This window comes from Falco biarmicus, chromosome W (genome assembly GCF_023638135.1).
Source record: "Falco biarmicus isolate bFalBia1 chromosome W, bFalBia1.pri, whole genome shotgun sequence".
In the NCBI taxonomy this organism is placed as follows: domain Eukaryota; kingdom Metazoa; phylum Chordata; class Aves; order Falconiformes; family Falconidae; genus Falco; species Falco biarmicus.
The window spans coordinates 7276533-7299342 of NC_079310.1; the positions used below are offsets into that span (position 1 = coordinate 7276533).

The 22810-nt window shown below is 44.1% G+C and overlaps 1 protein-coding gene across 4 annotated transcripts in view; it reads right to left on the bottom strand.

The window, feature by feature from the left end:
- Nucleotides 1–22810, bottom strand: part of LOC130141879 (zinc finger protein 462-like) — a 101961-nt gene that overhangs the window by 55086 nt on the left and 24065 nt on the right. For all 4 annotated transcript variants that reach the window (XR_008819222.1, XM_056323148.1, XM_056323147.1 and 1 more), the window contains exon 2: nt 440–691. Coding sequence is in view for 3 of the 4 variants with exons in the window: in XM_056323148.1 (XP_056179123.1) it covers nt 440–659 (220 nt within the window). In the remaining variant the exon portion in view is untranslated. The remainder of the gene's footprint in view (nt 1–439; nt 692–22810) is intronic.

Genomic DNA, 22810 nt, shown 5'->3' on the forward strand with positions numbered 1-22810 from the left:
TACCCTCCATGTATGCATATGAACACACACACATCTTGAACATGTTAATCACACCAGGATTCCCTCACTTATTTATGATTAGACCTGTGCATATGAGAACATTCAGAAAACTAACAGATGGCACATAATTTGGGATAGACAATTTCCAAAATAAGCTTCTTGAAATAAAAAGGTACACTAATAAAGTTCAAAACTCTTCTAAAGCTCACGGTGGTGTAAAGCAAGAAAAAGAAGCAATATGACAAAGCATGTGAAAAATAGCAAGATGATGAATCCACACGTTTGCATTTACACAAAAAATATGGCTATAAGTAAACATCATCCAATTCACTACCATAGTGATAAAGATAACAGTTTTTAAAAATCACACTGAAACATACCAATTAAAATGCACTGAAATAAGTCACATGTGAGATAGGGGCTTAGGGTTGAAGTTTACCTGCTATTTTATCTGCAATTGTAAATTCATCCTTTACAGAAGAAAATTCAATCTCAGTCTGGTTGCTAGCACTCATGGAGCCAGACTTTGGTTGGCTAGGATTTTCCTCAGAAACATCTGTTGGCTGCAGAAAAGCAGTATGAACATCCTGAATGTGAGCTTTTAGGTCTTCATAGGATGGAGCTCGGAAATCACAGCCATCACACTGCAGCACCTCCATGGTTCAGGAATGATCTTTTGCATTAGAAAATTCTGCAAGAAAAACAATGAAAGGAGAAGGAAAGTGACAGGGGTTTGTTTTCCCTGTGTGGTTGTTTTTAGGAGTTGTTTTTTGTTGTTGTTTTTACAGAAATGCCATTCAGTGAATTCTGAAAATATACTAACACCAAGCTTCCTATCACATGACTTAATGATTTCCAGAAATTCCATAATTACTGCAGCCTAAAACTCAACATTTAAGAGACATCAAGGCCATTTTGATTCAAAGAAAGCCCTATCTAAGTAACTAGCAGGTTGCTGTTATCAATGCTACACTCAACCTTCTGACAAATAACTACTCTTTCAATGGACTTTGTCCTCTAGGCTTTTCCATTACTCAGGAGAGAGCTGGTAGGAAGTTTGCCTCATTCAGAGACAGCAGCTATATGCTAGAAGAACCACCACAATTACTCCCAAACATTCATCATGCACTGAAACTTACAAACAGATGACAATGGTTTCTGCTTATATAAGACCCACTCTAACCTTCTTGGAAGCTGAGAAAGTCCTGCCAGTTTCATTACCAGCAATTAAAAAAACCCTTAAAACTGAAACACTTGTCAGTCTTTTCAAAATGCTATAATTCCTGACTTCAATAGAAAACATAAGCATAATTGGAAAGTGAGATCTAAATATCTGTATCCAGAACAGAACGCTGTGCATTGGAATTAATTCCACCAAACACCAAGAACATCTCCATTCATTGTAATAACTAAGAGTTACATTATGGTCTGTGATTGGGGATGTATCCTTGGTGGAATAGGAGTTTGAGGAAGGGATGGACAGTAAAAAGAACAGGAATACTACAAAAGTACAATGAAAACATAAGAAACAGCAATCTTCCCTAAACACTTCAAGACTTCATTGATTAATCTCAAACCTCTGTATACTGTAATGCACAAAGTAACAAAATCTGGTAAGATCGAGTTCAGTATGTGACCAATTAATCCCACATCGTAGAACACTGGAGAGGAATTAATCACTAGACCCCCCTTAGCTTATTTATTGCCATAAAAAAGAGAGGACACAAAATACAAGAAACGCTTGAGAAATGCTGAGAGCCTCTTGCCCTGTACAGCAATTGGGAACAAAAGAAACCTCTTATTTTAAAGTAATAACTCATTTATTAAGTTTCCCACACATTGCATGAGGCCAAGATAACCTAGGAGTACCAGAGGTAAAAGAAGTAACAGCAGACAAAAACATTTTCCTGTGAAAATTCCAACTATTTACAGTAGAATGTAAAACTACTTCTAGCCAGATTAAAGACTAATGCACCAAGACACTAGAGGAAGAGTGACTAAGTACACATTGAGTGGACTGGGATCCTTAAAGCTGAGATGATGATATTTGGAACTCTAATATTGAATTAATAAGAGAAGACTATCAGGTAGCCACTAGAGCTGCAGACTGGTAATGGTTCAACTGTTGCTGAACATCAGGAGGTTCCGAGTATGAAGAGTCTATAAAGAAAGAGGGAGGGTTGTCATTCCAGGTGGGTCAATGAAATTTAAAAAGGTTCCAGGCCTGCTCCAGCAGACAGTCTTCTGAAGAAATAAGTGGATTACCATTTCTTCATCTAACCCGATTTGTATTCTACAATGTAAAAGGTGGTCAGTTGAGCTTAGACTTTTAAAATCTGATCTGGGGAGCGATAAATATATGAGAGTAACTTATTAAAGACAGAAAGAAAAAGGAAATGGATACAATATTTCCCTTGCCCTTATACAACCCAACACAAGGCTGTCACACCATTTTAATGATATTTAAAAAAACACAGACTAGATATGTTTCATCACACAAACTGAAAACTAGAATACTTTATTTAAAAAAAAAAAAAAAAGGAGGTGAGTCTTGGAAGTTTCCCAATACTTTGATTTGAATGTGGAAGTTAGGAATTCAGCTACTTTGTCCTATCTAATCCACAACTGCCCATGAATGGTACAAATGAAAGCAGACAAAGCACAGATGAATTTCAGTGTGACATTCCTGAAAAGATAACAAAAGGCTCTTTTCTTAATGTTTTTGAAAAGGAAAACAAAAGATGATTAAAAAAAAAAGTCAGAATACAAAGTATACTAGCCACCTCATGTTTTAACAGGTACTTCATTTCCAAAGTATAATTCCCTGAGGCTGCATATGTATGAATTCTCTAAAACACATACTTGTTGGAAATTAACCAATTAGTAAAGAGAAACAAAAGGCAAACAGGCCTGTACAGCACTCAGTGTCTGGACTTCATCTGTTTTCAAGAGAGTAAAATGGTTGCTTTCTTTCCTCACTGGCATAGAGATAGCTATATATGCTTTAGAAATGAAAAACAGGCCAACAGCAACAACAAAAAGTACCAAACAAAACCAAAACTTAAGGAGGAAAATGACTCCAGGCTCCCCAGCTTCATCATCAGGTATACAGCAGAGACATGAAAGCTTCTGGTAAAACAGTTCAGGGTTTTTTTTTGTTTCTTCTAGCTCAGTTGCATGAGCAGAGACTGGATCACAATATATTTATTCTCTTTCTTCTCATTACTTCTACAGCAGGTTTGCTCACAATGAGTTCTACCCGTTCAAATCTTAAGGCCCTGTGTCACTCTCAGCTGCTTCCAGCCTGCCATGAGGCAAACTGTGGGAAAGAAAAAACCCAAAATGTTATCCCATAAAAGAAGTACACAGCACTCCTGCTCAAACATATTTAAGAAATACACAGGCAGCCAGTGGTGGCTGGAGAGGTACTTTGTGTGTGTGTGTGTGTGGTACATACACCTCTGAAGGGAATGCAGCCTGTGTGGGCAACCCATGCTGGAGCAGGCACACAAGGCAGAAACCGTTACACATATCACCTCAACCTTCTACACCACCCAATTCCTTATTAGAGGAATTTTGACAGACTGAGTGTAACTTGTGAAAATAAGGGAAGATGAGACTGGAGAGGAGAGAGGATAGGTGTTTATGCGTTTGTCTAAGTGTCATCTTTTTTTCTCAACGCCCAAATCAATGATGGGAGGTTTGGGCTGGTTGGCAATAAATTAACACAAGTGAAATTTCCCAACTTTAAACTGTTTTTCCCACAACGGTAATTAGCAGAGAATGTGGGCAACACTGGGAACTGTCATGGGCTGGATCTGGAATAATTGGAATGATTTTGAGTCTCCAGAAGGAGCCTTGATTCTGCTATTGGGAATTTGTGGTGGTGTACTGTGGTGTGAGTGGTGGGCCCATTATGTGTTTGGGGGTGAGTGTGAATACTGAATAGCTGGGAAAAGAAGGGTCCAAAGGGACCCAAGAAAATGGTACTGGTATGGGAAGATGATTGGGAGGAGATGGGATGGTGCTTGCTTCATGTCCATGTTCTAGTTGCCTGGAACCTGGACCACCTCCCAGTACAGACTCCAAGAAAATTAGCCTGGGCCTTGCAGAGAGAAGAGGATACATATAAAACACTAGGAGAGAGATGTGCTGCTTTCTGTGAAGGTATGCCAGCACACGTTGTAGGTAGGCTTCAAGTGGAGCTCCAAAAATATTTGCAAGAGAAGTTGCAAATCAAGCTGCCATTCTCTCCCAGAGGAACGGTTTGCTAAAGGAAGCAGTAGCAAATGCTCAGTGCGAAAGGGAGAGCCTTAATCAGACTTTAGTACATAGTGGTGCTAATTAGCCAGATTAAAGACTAATGCACCGAGCCACTACAGGAACAGTCAGTAAGCACACGTTGACTGGACTGGGATCCTTAAACCTGGGATGATGATATTTGGGACTCTAATGATGAATTAATAACAGAAGCCTATCAGGCAGCCCCTAGTTACTGTAATTAAGTAGACCTGTGCAAACAGGGGCATTGTTCCCCAGAACATGATCACACAACAGGTTCTTTACTCAGAGCAAGATTAAGGCTGTGTGGGAAACTTACAGCCAACACACTCGGGAAAACTGCCTTGCAGTGGCTATGGAGGTACTGAGAAACCAGAGGAGGAGGGATATAGCTGATGGCTCAGCAGAGCAAAGCTCTTGGGGGTTTGTGTCCTATGCCCTATGTAATGGGGGTGGGGTTGGGGATCAGCTGACAGAGGGATATGTTAAGAAATGGTCTGATCTTGCTGCTCTCAAAAATAAGATATCCCCATGGAGGGACTGGGAAGAGGGAGGTGATCAACTGCAGTTGCTTGGGTTGATGGAATGTGTTCACAGGCAAAGGGGAGGAGGAACCCCAGTAAGGCTGTGGCCACTGATGCCATGGCCCAATAGCTCTGATGGTTAGACAGTTATTAACGCCCTTTTAGTATCACCTGACAGCTCGGTGCCCTGTTGATCAATGAGTGACCTATATGTACTGTACTAGGAAGAGCATCGTTGGTAATGTCTAAAGACCAGTGGTCTGGTTGACCTCGGAAAAAACATCAGGAAAATATGGGAATTCTCCATGCTCCTACCCTACACACTAGGACTTATGGATGGTCCTGAAGGAAAAGGGGGAGAATATGGCTGAGTGGGGTGAAAAAAACCCATTAGGTATCTAGCACTGTGAGTCAAGGAATTGCAAGTGCAAGGCAATGTTCAGTTAAACCATTAGCTCCTCCTCCTCCTCTCACCTCCAGCCCATATACTGTTTGGGTGCCTGAACTGAACTTACCGTATTATAGGGGCCTCACCACTGGCCTGGCAGAAAATGGGAGATAACTGAATCTATTGGACTATCTGGATACCTCAACAGTATTATGCCCTAGCACACACTGCCCTCATGCAAAATACCCTGAGTTTTGACATATGCACATCCCTGGTTATAGCCAACTGACCAAATCTGTATATCAAGTAACCTGGAAAGAATCAGTTTGAACAGGCAGAGGAACAACAGCAAGCTTTTGAGCAGCTCAACCAGGAAATAGCCCATGCCATGGCATTAGGACTTATCTGGGAAAGTAGTGATGTAAAACATTTGTTATATACTAGTGCAGGAAAAAAAACAGCATCATATGGAGCTTGTGGCAATGAGCCCATCAAGATGGGAAGGTGGCCATTGGGATTCTGGAGCCAGAGTTACAAAGGGGTAGAAAATAATTATATCCCTCCAGAATAAGAAGTCCTGGCTCCATATGGAGGTGTTCTGTGTGCCACTGAAGTATTAGGCACAGAGCAGGCACTGTGGTTATGCCCCAGACTGCTGGTCCTGAATTTTATGTTTAAGGATTCAAAATCCACTGGCGGAAGAGCAACCACTGCTATGTGGCAAAAATGGGTCCTGGCTCTTACCCAGTAGGCACATACTGGTTCATGCTCCAGATCAGGATTAGTTCAGCTTGTTAGTCAGTGGCCAGCATATCAACAGTAGAAGGAACACTAAACTCCTTGGACAGTTGATGCCCCAGCATATGATGAATTAAGTGTAAAAAATAAACGGAGTCCATTTACTGGCAGATCCTGTAACATCACAGCAGGAAACAGGAGATGACAAGCCACTTCCTGGAACCCCTCTACAGGAGAAGCTGCATCACACAAAGTGACTGGACACTCCAATCAGTTTGCAGAGGTAATGGCCTTGAGAACATGCTCCTGTGCGTGTGACTGACCAATAAACCTCTACAATGGAAGAAGGCTCAGCGGAGATGGGCAAGGGTGACATGCCCATGAAGCTCAGAGACTAATGCAAAGAAGTTGATTTTATCTCAATATAAAGGGGACAGGAGGGTGGCCTTTGTTTTAGATAAACATCTATGTCAGTTGAGTGAATCAACTGGTTGTGTTCATTAAAAGGGTGTGAATGTCTCCTGTAGTTAGCCAGACTGGGGGTGGGCGTGGGGGGGTGGCTGATCCCATCATAAAATATAAAAAATAACTAGCAAAAGAATGTCAAAGAGAACAACAGGCTTGAGCTGGCTTCAACCCACATTTTCCTTCCTGACAATCATGGGGGTGGTCACATTATAGAGATCGGTAATGGGAATCACATTGGTATTGTGATTGAACTGTGTACTGCAATTGCTATGTTTTGCTAAGTGTAACTTATGCTTGTATTCTGTTTTCAGTTTTCGGAAGGAGTAACCAGGGAACTACAGGCCTGTCAGTCTGACCTTGGTGCCGGGGAAGGTTATGGAGCCCATCATCTTGAGTGCCATCAATGCGGCACGTACAGGACAACCAGGTGATCAGGCCCAGTCAGCAAGGGTTTATGAGAGGCAGGTCCTCTTGACTAACCTGATCTCCTTCTATGACAAGGCAACCCACTTAGCGGATGAGGGAAAGGCTGTGGATGTTGTTTACCTGGACTTTAGTAAAGCCTTTGAGACTGTCTCCCACAGCATTCTCCTGGAGAAACCGTCTGTTCATGGCTTGGACGGGTGTACTCTGCGCTGGGTAAAAAGCTGGCTGGGCAGCCAAGCCCAAAGCATGGTGGTGAATGGAGTTACATCCAGCTGGTGGCCGGTCACATGTGATATTCCCCAGGGCTCAGTAGTGGGGCCAGTTCTGTTTCATATCTTTATCAACGATCTGGATGAAGGAATTGAGTGCACCCTCAGTAAGTTTGCAGATGACGCAAAGATGGGGGGGGGGGGGGGGGGGGAGTGTTGATCTCCTTGAGGGTAGGAAGGCTCTACAGAGGGATCTGGACAGGCTGGATCGATGGGCCGAGGCCAACTGTATGAGGTTCAACAAGGCTAAGCGCCGGGTCCTGCACTTGCTTGGGTCATAACACCTCCATGCAACGCTACAGGCTTGGGGAACAGCGGCTGGAAAGCTGCCTGGCGGAAAAGGACCTGAGGGTGCTGGTTGACAGCCGGCTGAATATGAGCCAGCAGTGTGCCCAGTGGCCAAGAAGGCCAATAGCATCCTGGGCTTGTATCAGAAACAGTGTGGCCAGCAGGACTAGGGAAGTGATCGTCCCTCTGTACTCGGCACTGGTGAGGCTGCACCTCAAATACTGTGTTCAGGTTTGGGCCCCTCACTGCAAGACAGACATTGAGGTGCTGGAGCGTGTCCAAAGAAGGGCAACGAAGCTGGTGAAGGGTCTGGAGCACAAGTCCTATGAGGAGTGTCTGAGGGCATTGGGGTTGTATTCTGCTAACTTGTAGTGGCAAGGAAAACCAATTTGGGCAGCAGCAGAATGGAAAGCAATGCAACAGCTGAAACAAAGACCTATTTTAATACATCATATTAACTCGCATATCCCAAATTCAAAGGTAACTCAAGAAGAGAAACAAAATAAGCAGGCCAACCACTTGGCTCAAATTGCCATCAAAAATTTGGTATGGGAACATAAGAGAATTTATTTTTAGCCAGGTGTATTGGGTTTATGTGGCAAAATTTTGGTAGCATAGGGGTGCTGCAGGGGTGGCTTCTGTGAGAAGACACCAGGAGCTGCCCCCATGTCCAACAGAGCTAGTTCCAGCTGGCTCCAAAATGGACCCAAAGCTGCCCAAACCTGAGACAATCAATGGCATTGATGGTGCCTCTGTGATCACATATTTAAGAAAGGGTAAAAACCCACTGTGCAGCAGCCTTGAGAGTTAGGAGTGAGAAAAATAGGAAACAGCCCTGCAGACACCAAAGTCAGTGAAGAAGGAGGGGGAGGAGGTGCTCCAGGTGCCAGAGCAGAGATACCCCTGCAGCCTGTGAAGAAGACCATGGTGAAGCAGGTTTTCCTCCTGCAGCCCATGGAGGACCACGCCAGAGCAGCTATCCTCACTGCAGCCCATGGAGGTCTCCATACTGCAGCAAGTGGATATTCCCTAAAGGAAGATGTAGCCCATGGAGAAGCTCACACAGGATCAGGTTTTCTAGCAGGAACTGTGGCCCGGGGGGGGGGAGGGAGAAAGGGGGGGAAGAGGGGGGGTATGCTGGAGCAGTCTGTTCCTGAAGGACTGTACCCTGTGGGAGGGACACCACACTAGAGCAGGGGAACATCATGATGAGGAAGGAGCACCAGAGACAAAGCGTTATGAACTGATGGCAGTCCCCATTCCCTGTCCTCCTGCAACACTCAGGGGTGGGGGAAGGAGGTAAGAAGAGTCAGGAATGAAGGAGTGAAGCTGAGCCTGGGAAGAAGGGAGAGATGGGGGGAAAGTGTTTTTAGTTTTGTCTTTTGTTTCTCACTATCCTACTCTATTTGTAACTGGCAATAAATTAAATCCATCTTCCCCAAATTGAGTCTGTTTTGCCCGTGAGAGTAATTGGTGAGGGATTTCCCTGTCCTTATCGCAACCTATGAGCTTTTTCATCATATTTTCTCCCCCTGCCCTGCTGAGGAGGATTGAGAAAGCAGCTTCATTGGCACCTGGCATCCAGCCAAGGTTAACCCACCACAACCTGTCACAAGGAGGAACAAATGGAATACTTGATGCTGATTGCCAAAGAAAAGGAATACCACTGAGATCTGTTTTTATAAAGAATTTTACATAGAATGAACATGAGGAACTTAGTGGGCCACTTCAAAAATGTATTGAGCAAGCTAATACCATGGCACAGTCTGAAGTAAAAGAAAGGGTACCCACAGATATGTCAAGAGGCAAGTTTAGCCATAACTGAAGCAGAAAAACACAGAATAACAACAGGGAAGCTGCAAATCTCATTACTGAAATTTTTACTATAAAACTTACTTAGAGATTACCTGTACAGAAAGAGTAACAAGATTAGCAAGATGTTAAAGTCCTGCCTGCACTATGGACCTAAAAGATTTCAGCATCTCAATACAATAGTGTTCCCGTACCCAAAAGGGAAAGTAGCTCTCTGAACAGAAAGCAATAGAAATGACTGTCCACATGTGCACCATTGCCCTTCCAGATGGGCAGACAGTGAGCACCAGTGAGGCAACAGCCAATTGTTAGGAACTTCAGGAATTTTAGCCAATCAGAATTGGGCATTCTCTACCCAATCTTATAACTGACATAGTGTGCTGTTGCTCGGGGAGAGACCTGACAGAGACCCCACAAGAGGCCTTAGGAGCACCTGAGAGCAAAGAGTGGGGACCCCCAGACCTGCAGTCAGACTGCATATTGTGCAGCTGGATCTGCTACACTGACCCATCCAACTTCCCACTGGGTTCATGCAGGATCATGCTGTCTCCCCTGTGGGACAGGGAGGTCATGTTAGAAATCATTATGCTGACCCACCCAGCTTCTCTACTGGACTATGTTGTCCCTCCCATGGAACAGGGAAGCTGTATCACTTGTTAACATTAATTATAACTACAACTAAAAGTGCTTTAGTATCTGAGCCGATTTAGTCTCCACACCGTCAATTTGGTCTCGAACTGCAACAATGAATTACTGCAGTTTGCTGGTATGCTTACTGGAAAGCCAAAGGAAGTCTTAGTGACTCGGAAAGGGGAAGAGAGAGACAATATTTCCAGAAGTGCCTAAAAAGTAATTTTGCCATTCTGAAAAATTTATCCAGAGTACAGGCACAATAACTTACACAAACCGTCTGTCAACTCTGCTGAAAGTCATCATCTCTTTCAAAAGAGCCTACATATATGAAAGGAACTCATGGTCTCCACTACAACGGAATGCAGAAAACATTGGTTTCATACATGCCTGGATACCATAGGTTCATACACAAGGGAAAAATATATTAAAAAAATCCCCCTGCTGAAGGGAAATGAACATTCAAGTTTTATATGCTACATAGAAACTATGAAATGTGTGCCAGAGTCCTAACAGAAGAGAAACCGTGGTACTTTCAGAAAGAAAAAATTATTTTAAATTAAGGTTCTCATCCAGTTACAGAAAACTTATTTGGAAGTCAAATTATGCTCTATCTATTTGTAGATACTTTAAGAGCCATCAATGGACATGGACACAACAGCTAAACACTAAAAACAGCCCACCTAAAACAAGCAATAAGAGCAAATCAGAACAACACATGTAAATGTTTAAGTATTAGAAACAGAGAAGCAGTCAGAAAATTAGAGGGGAAAAAAGTATTTAAAACCCTCTCATAACTAGACAAATATTATACAAGTATTTAAATACTTGCAAAATCAGAGTTGGGGATGGAGGGGAAAATATTACTTAAGAAAAGCAATCGACTTGCTGGTTTGAGTGCGCTGATAAGTAAGCATATTATATCTGCAAAGTACTAATAAAGAAATATCTCAATGACCACAGGGAGCTCAGCAGATAAAATTAAATACATCACACTTTCCTGGTAAATCCATAATAGAATATCAACTACAGTGTTAGATAGATCAGCATCTATATGACAAAAGAAATACATCAAGGAGATGTTTAACTCCTGAGTTCAGAGCAAACATTGAGTGAGCGCACTAAATCTCAATGAGTATTTAAAAACTCTTGGGGTAAAATGGGAATGCAATATCAAATAGAAACCCAGCGCATTATAGATTGGTGAGAAGCCGCCCTAAAGACACTGAAAGGAAAATATCTGGAATGCTATTTAATTTAGTATGCATGGGTTCACATAAAGAGATATTCACAACAAAGAATGTTGGAGAAACATATAGGGGAAAAAAGCAGGAGACAAAAGGTTTCCTCTTTAGATAAAAATATGCTTGTGAAGACAAATCAAGATGAAGGACCACACAAACCCCACAAAATACATCCAAAAGCAAGTAGGATTTTACAAATAATAATTTTTAAAATAAATGAGAAAATGCTAAGCATGGGGAGATTTAATAGTAGTCTATGAGATTTCAGAGCATAATCACTGTTGAAATTCAATCGATCAAAATTACCATCGCATAAAGTGGTGGGAAAGCATATAGTCATGAGTTGCAACAGCTCGGAGAGTCGAAAGGTAAAAAAGAGGAGTGTCATACAAAGTCTGACAAGACTATATACATTTGTTCATTTTATGCCACACATCACTGACCTGAAATATAACATTCTGACATTAAACTAAACTGGGGTAAAGGGGAGGATACAGAACAGAACAAGATTCAGATTGATGCAACATAATGTTGAAGAGCAAGCTTAGGGAACCATACTGTGTAAAGAAGTTCTAACAGGTGCACACTTAAAAACTAAATTTGAACCTAATTCTGATTTATACTAAGGATACTTTACATTGCTAGGATGATGCAAACAAGATGTAACAGAAAAGTGTGTTATGTCCTGACTGTTTTTACACTCCAAAAAAGATAAATGAGAGTAATCACAATAGAAAGATTATAAGCCCCTAGAATATAATTCACATTTAAACGATTAATTTAAAAGTTTTGTTGAATATGCATTGTAAGAAGTCATGTCAGTACTATCAGGGCTGCTGTTGGAATATTTTCATGGAATCATACAATCATTTAGGTTGGAAAAGATTATCGACTCCAACCATAAACCTAACACTGCCAAGCCCACCACTAAACCACATCTCTAAGCACTGCAGCTACATGTCTGTTAAATATCTCCAGGGATGGTGATTCAACCACTTCCATGGGCAGCCTGTTCCAATGCTTGACAACATTTTCAGTGAAGACATTTTTCCTAATATCCAATCTAAACATCCCTTGGCACAATTTGAGGCTGTTTCCTCTTGTCCTATCACTTGCAATTTATCACTAGACTCTTAGCTTATGTACTGCCATAAACAAGAGGGGACACAAAATACAAGAAATGCAAAAGGCTGAGAGCCTCTTGCCCTGTACAGCAATTGGGAACAAAAGAAACCTATTATTTTAAAGTAATAACTAATTTATTAAGTTTCCCACACATCGCATGGGGCCAAGATAACGTAGGAGTTCCAGAGGTCCAAGACACAACAGCAGACAAAAACATTTTACTGTGAAAATTCCATCTATTTACTGTAGAATGTAAAACTACTTCTAAAGCAAGATGAAAACTCGTCGCAGGCAAACCAATCTCGACTCAGGGAATTTTACTTAATTTAGTTTATTGTCAACTAACATGAACTTTTAATTACTGATTTGGATATTGAGGAAGAAAGAAAACTGAAACCAACAATTAGGGAAACACCTTTCCTCCCTCTTCCCCAGGGTCAACTATAAGCCAGACACTTATCCACCACCACTCCCTTAGTTCTCAACTCCCCTTGGTTTTGCCACACATTACACCCAATCAGTTACAATTCCTTCAGCAAGGTGACAGGCAGCACAGGAGATTGAGGTCAGCACATAATGGTTTGTTTCTACCCCTCCTTGTTTCTTACTCATCTACCTCCACTGCTCCTTGCTTCTTACTGCTCTGCTCTAGTGTTGGTTCCACCATGGGCTGCAGTCCCTTTCAAGGGTGTCACTGCTCCCATGTGGAGCACCTCCTTCCCCTATTGGCAACCACCCTTTCTTAAATATGTTCAAGCAGAGGCACCATACTCTGATCCTTTGAAAGTCTGGCTCACAACGGGTTCTTTAGATTTGTTTTAGAACTGGCTGTTCACAGCCTCCTCCCACAATGCAGCCCCTTGCTACCAAAACCCAGCCATTTATGCCCAGTATAAAACCCAAAACCACTAGGGCACAAAGAGAGGACACTGCATAAAATAATGCTTTGTCTTATAGCCTGCTAAAATGTAATAAACGCAGTCATGATTCATGTCAAAAATAGAATGTAGTGCGATAAGTGTAATTGTTGTACCCTGTCTAAATCTAAAACCTGTATCACAATTGTAATGAATGGGCACGTGTGATTCTCCTTTGAGACAATGTAAAAGCTCCCGCTTCCTCTGAGGCAATCACTGCTTAGAAAAGCCTGCCAAAGGAGACAAGGAAAGCATGCCAGGGAAAGCCCGCTGCCGAAGGAGACAAAGACCCTGAGATTCAAACAAGCGCGCTAAAGGAGAGCCAATAGGAGGAGAAGGTGTACCCTAACGACCCAATGGTTAAAGAGCAGGACGAACATCCGGCGAGAAGAGATTGGTCAAGATCTGGGCATAAAAGACGCTGCATTTAGGACTCAGGTGTGCATGTGGTGGAACTAATTGAGTTCTCCACGCACCCAGCGCTGTTTTTGCTTGTTGTTTCTCAACCTAAATTGATTGAACCCAAAATAAAATTGTTTTAATTGTTATTGTTTATAACATAAAACAAACTTCTGGCAAGTCTATTTCTGGACAGTGAGCACACAGACACTCCCATGTTTAATCTACATTACTGTGCTCACTGCAATGTGTCCCCCATCACCTCCAACAACAACAAAAAAAGCCAATCAAACAAACAAAAAAAAGAGCTGCTTTTCAGCTAGCAAAGATGCAATGATTAAGATACTTGAGCTTTTATTTGCAAGCCCCATATCAAACACTGTGGAAGAGGTTACTATCTGTTCTGAGACCAAATTACAGTAATGAGTGAAGCCCCACTCCATATCTCCTTTATCACAGTCCATTAGACTTGAAAATATTTTTTTTCCCATGGAGCAAATGACTTTGCATTTAGAGTACTTCACAGAAAAGCAGATCATCCATTTTTTGCTATCTATTCCCCGAGCTTAGTCTTCTCATCTCAACCAAACAAGCCATAGCTCTGCTGAATGTGTTTATTACACTTTCAGGAGGTATGAGCCCCTGCACCACTGAAGCTTTAAGATTCACTAAAAGCTGCCCTACTCCTCTGAGCTTTGGAAGCAGCCATTTTAGCTCAGACAACTGCACTCAGTAGCTCATAGCTTCTTGCCTGTGCACAACATGGCCTCAGTTATCTCTGATTGATTTTGGGTATACAAATTTTTTTTTTCCCCTTGGATGATACAAAAAAACCCCAAGCCAAAACCAAACCAAACCACCATTGTAAGAAATGGTCCAGCAATTTGTGTCAATAGAGGGTTTAAAAGGTAAACATTGGGACCTGGATCTAGGGGACAGGAGAACAAAGGAGTTTCAAAATGACTGTTAACTATCGCATGGGATGCTACACAAGTCTCTGACATCCAGCCAAGAGATTACCAAATAAGGAAGAAAAGGAAACTGAAGGACGACTGGAGGACAAAGCCTGGGAGGAAGACTGCGAGCCTTCAGCCCAAACGACCCCCAGAGGGACCACCGAGAACTGGTACGCATGGGCCAGTGGAAGGGGTCGAATTCCAGAAACTAATTGTAATAACCCTGCCTTTCTTAGAAGTAGTGATGAATATGCATTAGCTTAGGAACAAAAACCAGTGCCCTGTGCGTGTTAGAGGAGCCCTGACTCCCTGTGCACCCAGTGCTGATTACTTGCTTTTTATTAACCCCATAAATAAACCATATAAAACTAAAAATTTACTCGGAATTTATAACAACCATCATCTCAGAACAGGACTCTCTCTCTGTTGTATGATTTACCTCACACACACACACACACGAATAGTATGTGTTCTCATGTGCTGTCAAAACAGCACCTTTTCTCCCCGAAATTCCTGATTTGCAAAGATCTCCAAAAGTTCTTTTCACTCATGAATGATAAATGTGTTTATTAATTCCAGCAACACAGTCTTACACAGTTCTACGGACTTAATCAAAACACATTAACCTCCCAGCAGGAGGACCGGGAAGCAGAAAGAAGGTCCCCCTCCAGACTACCCTGTCCTCATCCCAAGGTCCCTTGGGAGTCATCTCTCTTCCCACAGAAGACACTCCACTCCCCTGCCAGATTCCAAGGTCTAATGACCTTTGTTTATCACCAGCCAGCCTGTCTGCATCAGCAAACCCCAGCAGCAGATACCCATTCAACGCAAAGGCTGTAACCATGCCTTTTAAAAGAGGTTCCCTGAAGCTCCATTATGTAGAAGAGGGAGGGAATCTCTCTTTAAACTTCAGCCCCTTCAGAAACAACACAAAAACCTTTATGTGTGTCTTTAGGGAAACTTTAAGCCAATTTACAAAATAAGAACCAGGAGGAGAGAGGGAAAAAAAAGAAATTTACGTTTTTAAAAGGATAAACGTAACCGCATCAGCCTGGCAAAATAAGAGTTAAAAAACAACCATCATAGTGTACAGTTAGCATTCTTTAATATTCTGACACTGTCGAGACAACAGCCAGCAACCTCGAGGATAACTTCAGAAAAATCTCTAACCCTTCTGCTACAAAGTAAAATAGAGTTGAGACCAGCAATAGCTACTGATTATAAAAAAGAACCTTTCTAATGAGTTCTAACTTTAATGTCACAACAATCTCTCCGACAAGAGTAGCGCAGAATCAGAAAAGGTTAATCTTATAGCACCTAAGAGCAACAAATATTAGGTACAGCTGAATAGCCTTCAATTCCATGTTTTTACCAAGCACCACGTTGAAGTCGGGATGAAGCATTTTGTAAGGAATTCTACTTTAATATTTGCACATTTTTCTGTAACATTCAGATACTGGTCAAAGGAGAATCAAAGACAGAAACTGTTAGTTCAAGCTACACTATCAAAAGAAACTGAAATACATGTGCCTGCCTTTGTTTTTTTTTCCTCTCCCCTCCTTTTTGTCCATGTGGCATACAGAACTGAGAATGGTGGCATATTTTCAAATAAGATGTTAATATCAGAACTATCACCTAGAGAGGTTTGCTGCCTGTTGTGGGGCCTGGATCCAGGACACTGTGGAGAGACAAAGCTCATCTGGCCCTCTGACTACTATCCCCTCCTGTTCTTCCCTGTGGGCACCAATGATAATGCTAGGGGCAACCTAGAGAGTATCAGAAGTGACTACAGAGCTCTGGGGACGATAATTAAAGGCATAGGGGGGCCTGGTGTTCTCCACAATCCTGCTGCTCAGGGGCAAGGGTGTGAGGGGGGAGGCATTCATAATGCATGTCAATAACTGGCTGCAGAACTGGTGTTGGCAACATGGTTTGGTGTTCTATGTCCATGGGACCCTGTTTGCAGATCAGTGTCCGCTTGGGAGAGATGGGATCTACCTCATTAAGCAGGGAAAGGATATTTTTGTTAAGAAAAAGGCTGACCTCATAAGGAAGACTTTAAACTAAGAATGACAGGTGAAGGAGAGTAACCAGCAGCCCTGTGAGAAAGCAATGGACAAGGTCCACAAGCAAAGGGCCTGGTGATATAACAGGAATGTAACACAAAATCAGCAAAAGGGGGCTTACCTCCAGCAATTGCATGTAAATGAAGGAGTCACTACAAGGCACCATTATAGAGAACTGACCTAAACCTTTTCTAAGAAGTCAACATGCCTCTGAAGTCCCTATACACTAATGCATGCAGTATGTGGAAGTTGGAGATCATGTGCAGTTGCAGGACTATGATTTTGTTGGAATCATGGAGACATGGTAGGATGGCTCCCATGACTGGAGTGCTGCAATGGAGGGATACAGGCTCTTTACAATGGAAAGGCTGGGAAGACAGCAGGGGGAGCTGCCCTTTGTGTGACAGAGCAGCTGGAATGCATGGAACTCTACTAGGGATGGATGAGGAGCCAACTGAGAGTTTATGGATTAGGACTAAAGAGAAGACAGGTAAGGGTGACAATTTATACAATCATACAATCATTTACGTTGGAAAATACCATTAAGATTATTGAGCCCAACCATAAACCTAACACTGCCAAGTCCATCACTAAACCATGTCCCCAAGCACCGCAGCTACATGTCTGTTAAATATCTCCAGGGATGGTGATTCAACCACTTCCATGGGCAGCCTGTTCCAATGCTTGACAACACTTTAAGTGAAGACATTTTTCCTAATATCCAATCTAAACATCCCCTGGCACAATTTGAGGCTGTTTCCTCTTGTCCTATTGCTTGCAACTGGGGAAAAGAGACCAACACTCACCTTGCTATAACCTCCTTTTGGGCAGTTGTAGAGAGCATAAGGTCTCCCCTGAGCCTCCTTTTCTCCAGACTAAACAACCCCCAACGCCCTCAGACACTCCTCATAGGACTTGTGCTCCAGACCCTTCACCAGCTTCGTTGCCCTTCTTTGGACACGCTCCAGCACCTCAATGTCTGTCTTGCAGTGAGGGGCCCAAACCTGAACACAGTATTTGAGGTGCAGCCTCACCAGTGCCGAGTACAGAGGGACGATCACTTCCCTAGTCCTGCTGGCCACACTGTTTCTGATACAAGCCCAGGATGCTATTGGCCTTCTTGGCCACTGGGCACACTGCTGGCTCATATTCAGCCGGCTGTCAACCAGCACCCTCAGGTCCTTTTCCGCCAGGCAGCTTTCCAGCCGCTGTTCCCCAAGCCTGTAGCGTTGCATGGAGGTGTTATGACCCAAGCAAGTGCAGGACCCGGCGCTTAGCCTTGTTGAACCTCATACAGTTGGCCTCGGCCCATCGATCCAGCCTGTCCAGATCCCTCTGTAGAGCCTTCCTACCCTCAAGGAGATCAACACTCCCCCCCCCCCCCCCCCCCCCCCCCCCCCATCTTTGCGTCATCTGCAAACTTACTGAGGGTGCACTCAATTCCTTCATCCAGATCGTTGATAAAGATATGAAACAGAACTGGCCCCACTACTGAGCCCTGGGGAATATCACATGTGACCGGCCACCAGCTGGATGTAACTCCATTCACCACCATGCTTTGGGCTTGGCTGCCCAGCCAGCTTTTTACCCAGCGCAGAGTACACCCGTCCAAGCCATGAACAGACGGTTTCTCCAGGAGAATGCTGTGGGAGACAGTCTCAAAGGCTTTACTAAAGTCCAGGTAAACAACATCCACAGCCTTTCCCTCATCCGCTAAGTGGGTTGCCTTGTCATAGAAGGAGATCAGGTTAGTCAAGAGGACCTGCCTCTCATAAACCCTTGCTGACTGGGCCTGATCACCTGGTTGTCCTGTACGTGCCGCATTGATGGCACTCAAGATGATGGGCTCCATAACCTTCCCGGGCACCAAGGTCAGACTGACAGGCCTGTAGTTCCCTGGATCCTCCTTCTAGCACTTCTTGTGGATGGACATCATGTTGACTAACCTCCAGTCTTCTGGGACCTCCCTGGTTAGCCAGGAGTGGTGATAAATCATGGAGAGTGGCTTGGCAAGCTCTTCCACCAGCTCACTCAGCACCATTGTCTGGATCCCATCTGGCCCCATAGACTTGTACATGTCTAAGTGGAGCATCAGGTCACTAACTATTTCTTCCTTTACTATGGGGGCTTCATTCTGCTCCTCACCTCTCTCTTCCAGCTCAGGGGGCTGGATACCCAGAGAACAACTGGTCTTACTTTTAAAGACTGAGGCAAAGGCGGCATTAAGTACCTCAGCCTTTTCCTCAGCCTCTGTCACTTTGTTTCCCCTCACATTCCATAAAGGATCGAGATTCTCCTTAGCCCTCCTTTTTTTGCTAATGTATTTATAGAAACATTTTTAATTGTCTTGTATGGCAGTAGCCAGGTTAAGTTCTAGCTGAGCTTTGGCCCTTCTAGTTTTCTCCCAGCATAACCTCACAACATCTTTGTACTCCTCCTGAGTCACTTGCCCCTTCCCCCAAAGGCCATAAATTGTCTTTTTTTTCCCCTGAGTTCCAGCCAAAGCTCTCTGTTCAGCCAGGCCAGTCTTCTTCCCCACCGGCTCATCATTCAGCACATTGGGACGGCCTGCTCCTGCACTTTTAAGACTTCATTCTTAAAGAATGTCCTGCCTTCCTGGGCTCCTATGCCCTTCAGGACTGACTCCGAAGGCACTCTGCCAAGCAGGCCCCTAAACAGGCCAAAGTCTGCCCTCCGGAAGTCTAAGGTAATGGTTCTGCTGATCTCCCTCCTTACTTCTCCAAAAATTGAAAACTCTTATCATCTCGTGATTGCTATTCCCAAGATGGCCTCTGATTACCACATCACCCACAAGTCCTTCTCTGTTTGTAAAGAGCAGGTCCAGCGAGGCATCTCCCCTGGTTGGCTCACTCACCAGCTGTGTCAGGAAGTCATCTTCCACACACTCCATGAACCTTTTAGACTGTTTCCTCTCTGCTGTATTGTATTTCCAGCAGACATCCAGTAAGTTGAAGACCCCATGAGAACATGGGCTAGCAATTGTGAGACTTCTCCCAGCTGCTTGTAAAATATTTCATCTGTCTCTTCATCCTGGTTGGGTTGTCTATAATAGACTCCCACCAGGATGTCTGCCTTGTTGGCCTTTCCCCTGATCCTTACCCATAGACATTCAACCTTCTCGTTACCATCATTAAGCTCTAGGCAGTCAGAACACTCCTTGACAGAGAGAGCTATCCCACCGCCTCTCCTTCCTTGCCTGTCCCTTCTGAAGAGTTTATAGCCATCCATTGCAGCACTGCAGTTGTGTGAGTCATCCCACCATGTTTCCATGATGACAACTATGTCATTGTTTTCCTGCTGCACCAATGGCTTCCAGTTCCTCCTGTTTGTTGCCCATGCTTTGGACATTGGCATAGATGCACTTCAGTTGTGCTATTGATCCTGCCACCCTTTGGGGGGAGGAGCCCTAATTTCTACATGACCATTCTAAGGCACTTCTGTGATTTCTAACAGATCAGCAACCCTTGTATCTGTGTTGCTGAGTGGATCTCCATCCCCTACACCTCCACTGAAATGTAGATCAAATTACCTCCCTAGCACATAGTGAGGGGTCTGCTACAGGTCCCCTGACCAGGAAGAACAAGTGGATGAGGCCTTCTGCAGACAGCTAGGAGCAGCCTCACATTCACAGGCCCTGGTCCTCATGGGGGACTTCCACCACCTCATTATCTGCTGGAGGGATAACACAGCAGGGCATAAGCAATCCAGAAGGTTCCTGGAATGCATTGATGATAACTACCTCCTCCAAGTGACAGAGGAGCCAATGAGGAAAGGTGTTCTGCTGGACCTCATACTCGCCAACAAGGAGGGGCTTGCTGGGGATGTGAAGGTCAAAGGCAGCCTTGTCTGCAGTGACCATGAGATGGTGGAGTTCAGGATCCTGAGGGCAGGGAGGAGGGTGAAAAGTAAGCTCACGGACCTGGACTTAAGGAGAGCAGACTTAGGCCTCTTCAAGGTTCTGCTTGGAAGATACCAGTGGCATAAGGCCCTGGAAGGAAGAGGGGTCCACGAAAGCTGCTTAATATTCAAGGATCACCTCCTCCAAGCTCAAGAGAGCTCCACCCCAAGGAGTAAGAAGTCAGGCAAAAATGCCAGGAGGCCTGTTTGGATGAAGAAGGAGCTCCTGGTCAAACTCAAAACACAATAAGGAAGCATACAGAGGGTAGAAGCAAGAATGGGTAACAGGGGAGGAATACAGAAATGCTATCTGAGCATCCAGGGACAAAGTTAGGAAAGCTAAAATTCAAATCTAATTGAATCTGGCCAGGGATGTCAAAGACAACAAGAAGGGCTTCTCTAAGAACACAGGTGACAAAAGGAAGGCTAGGGAAAATGTGGGCCCCTTACTGAATGAGACAGGGGACCTGGTGACACAGTACATGGAAAAAACTGAGGTACTGAATGCTTTCTTTGCCTCAGGCTTTACTAGCAAGACCAACCTTCAGGAATTCCAGGTCCCAGAGACCAGGGGAAAACGTAGAGAAAGGTTGATGTACGCTTGGTGGAAGAGGATCAGGTCAGAGAATACTTAAGCAAACTGGACATACATAAATCCATGGGCCCTGATAGGGTGCACTCATGAGTGCTGAGGGGGCTGGCTGATGGCAATGCAAGGCCACTCCAGATAGTATTTAATCAATCATGGTGATAGGGAGAAGTGCCCTTAGACTGGAGGAAAGCAAATGTCACTCCTGTCTTCAGGTAGGGCAAGAAGGATACAAGGAACTACAGCATAATCAGCCTCACCTCGATTCCTGGGAAGGTGATGGAGCAGTTAATCCTGAAAATCATTTCCAGGCACATCAAGGGCAAGAAGGTGATCTGGAGTAGCCAGCATGGATTCACTAAGGGGAAGTTATGCTTGACCAACTTGATAACCTTCTATGATGAAGGGACTGGACTGGTAGATAAATGTCCCTGTCTTCCTCCTTCTTCCTTGGTGTAGTCGGCAGTTGATATTGTCTACCTGGACTTTAGTCTCTCTGAACTAGTTTTGGCTGGGACAGGATTAATTTTCTTCATAGTAGCTTGTATGGGGCTATGTTTTGGATTTCTGCTGAAAACAGTGTTATTAATACAGAGATGTTTTAGCTATTGCTCAGCCACACTTACACAGCGTCAAGGCCTTTTCTGCTTCTCATGCTGCCCCACCAGTGAGTAGGCTGGGGTGCACAAGAAGTCAGGAGGGGACACAGGCAGGACAGCTGGCCCCACAACTGACCAAAGGGATATTCCAGACCATACGATGTTGTGCTCAGCAATAAAAGCTTTGGGAAGAAGAAGGAAGGGGGGGACGTTTGGAGTGATGGTGATTGTCTTCCCAAGTAACCGTTATGTGAGGTGGAGCCCTGCTTTCCTGGGGATGGCTGAACACCTGCCTGCCCATGGGAAGTGGTGAATGAATTCCTTGTTTTGCTTTTCTTGCGCACGCAGCTTTTATTTTCCTATTAAACCGTCTTTATCTCAACCGTCACAAGTTTTCTCACTTTTACCCTTCTGATTCTCCCCCCCCCATCCCACTGGAAGGAGGAGGGAGTGAGCAGCTGCGTGGTGCTTAGTCGCTGGCTTAGGTTAAACCATGACACCAGGTACCCCTATACAATAGGTATGACGCTCTGGAACCTGAGGGCCAGGAAAATGATGATGTGGACAAAGTCCCGTCCAGGTTGGAGGGGTTGCCTAGGGTGAGTCAATGAAGTCCACACATCATGACTGCATCTGCTAAGAAAAAAAGGTGGTTGTCAGTGGTGACTCCACTCTGAGAGGAACAGAGGGCCCGATATTTTGACTGGACTCAACCCATAGGGAAGTCTGCTGCCTCCCTGGGGCCTGGGTAAGGGATGTTAGTAGAAAACTCTCTTGTCTAGTACGGCCCTCTGATTATTATCCAATACTGGTTTTCCAGGTGGGCAGCAATGAAGTCTAAACAACAAGAAGCCTGAGAGCAATCAAGAGAGACCTCAAGGACCTTGGGGTGACTGCTTGAGAGATCAGTAGCTCAAGTAGTGTTTTTGTCTATCGTGCCAGTCGCAGGGAATGATGGTGCATGTAACCGGAAGATCACAAAGATCAATACCTGGCTTCAGGCCTGGTGTCACCTGCTGAACTTTGATTTTTTTGATCATGGGTCAGTTTACATGGCACCAGGCTTGCTGGCAACAGATGGGGTTCACCTGTCCCAAAGGGGGGAAAAGGATTCTAGGTCATGAGTTAGCAGGGTTCATTAAGAGAGCTCTAAACTTGATTCAAACGGGGAAG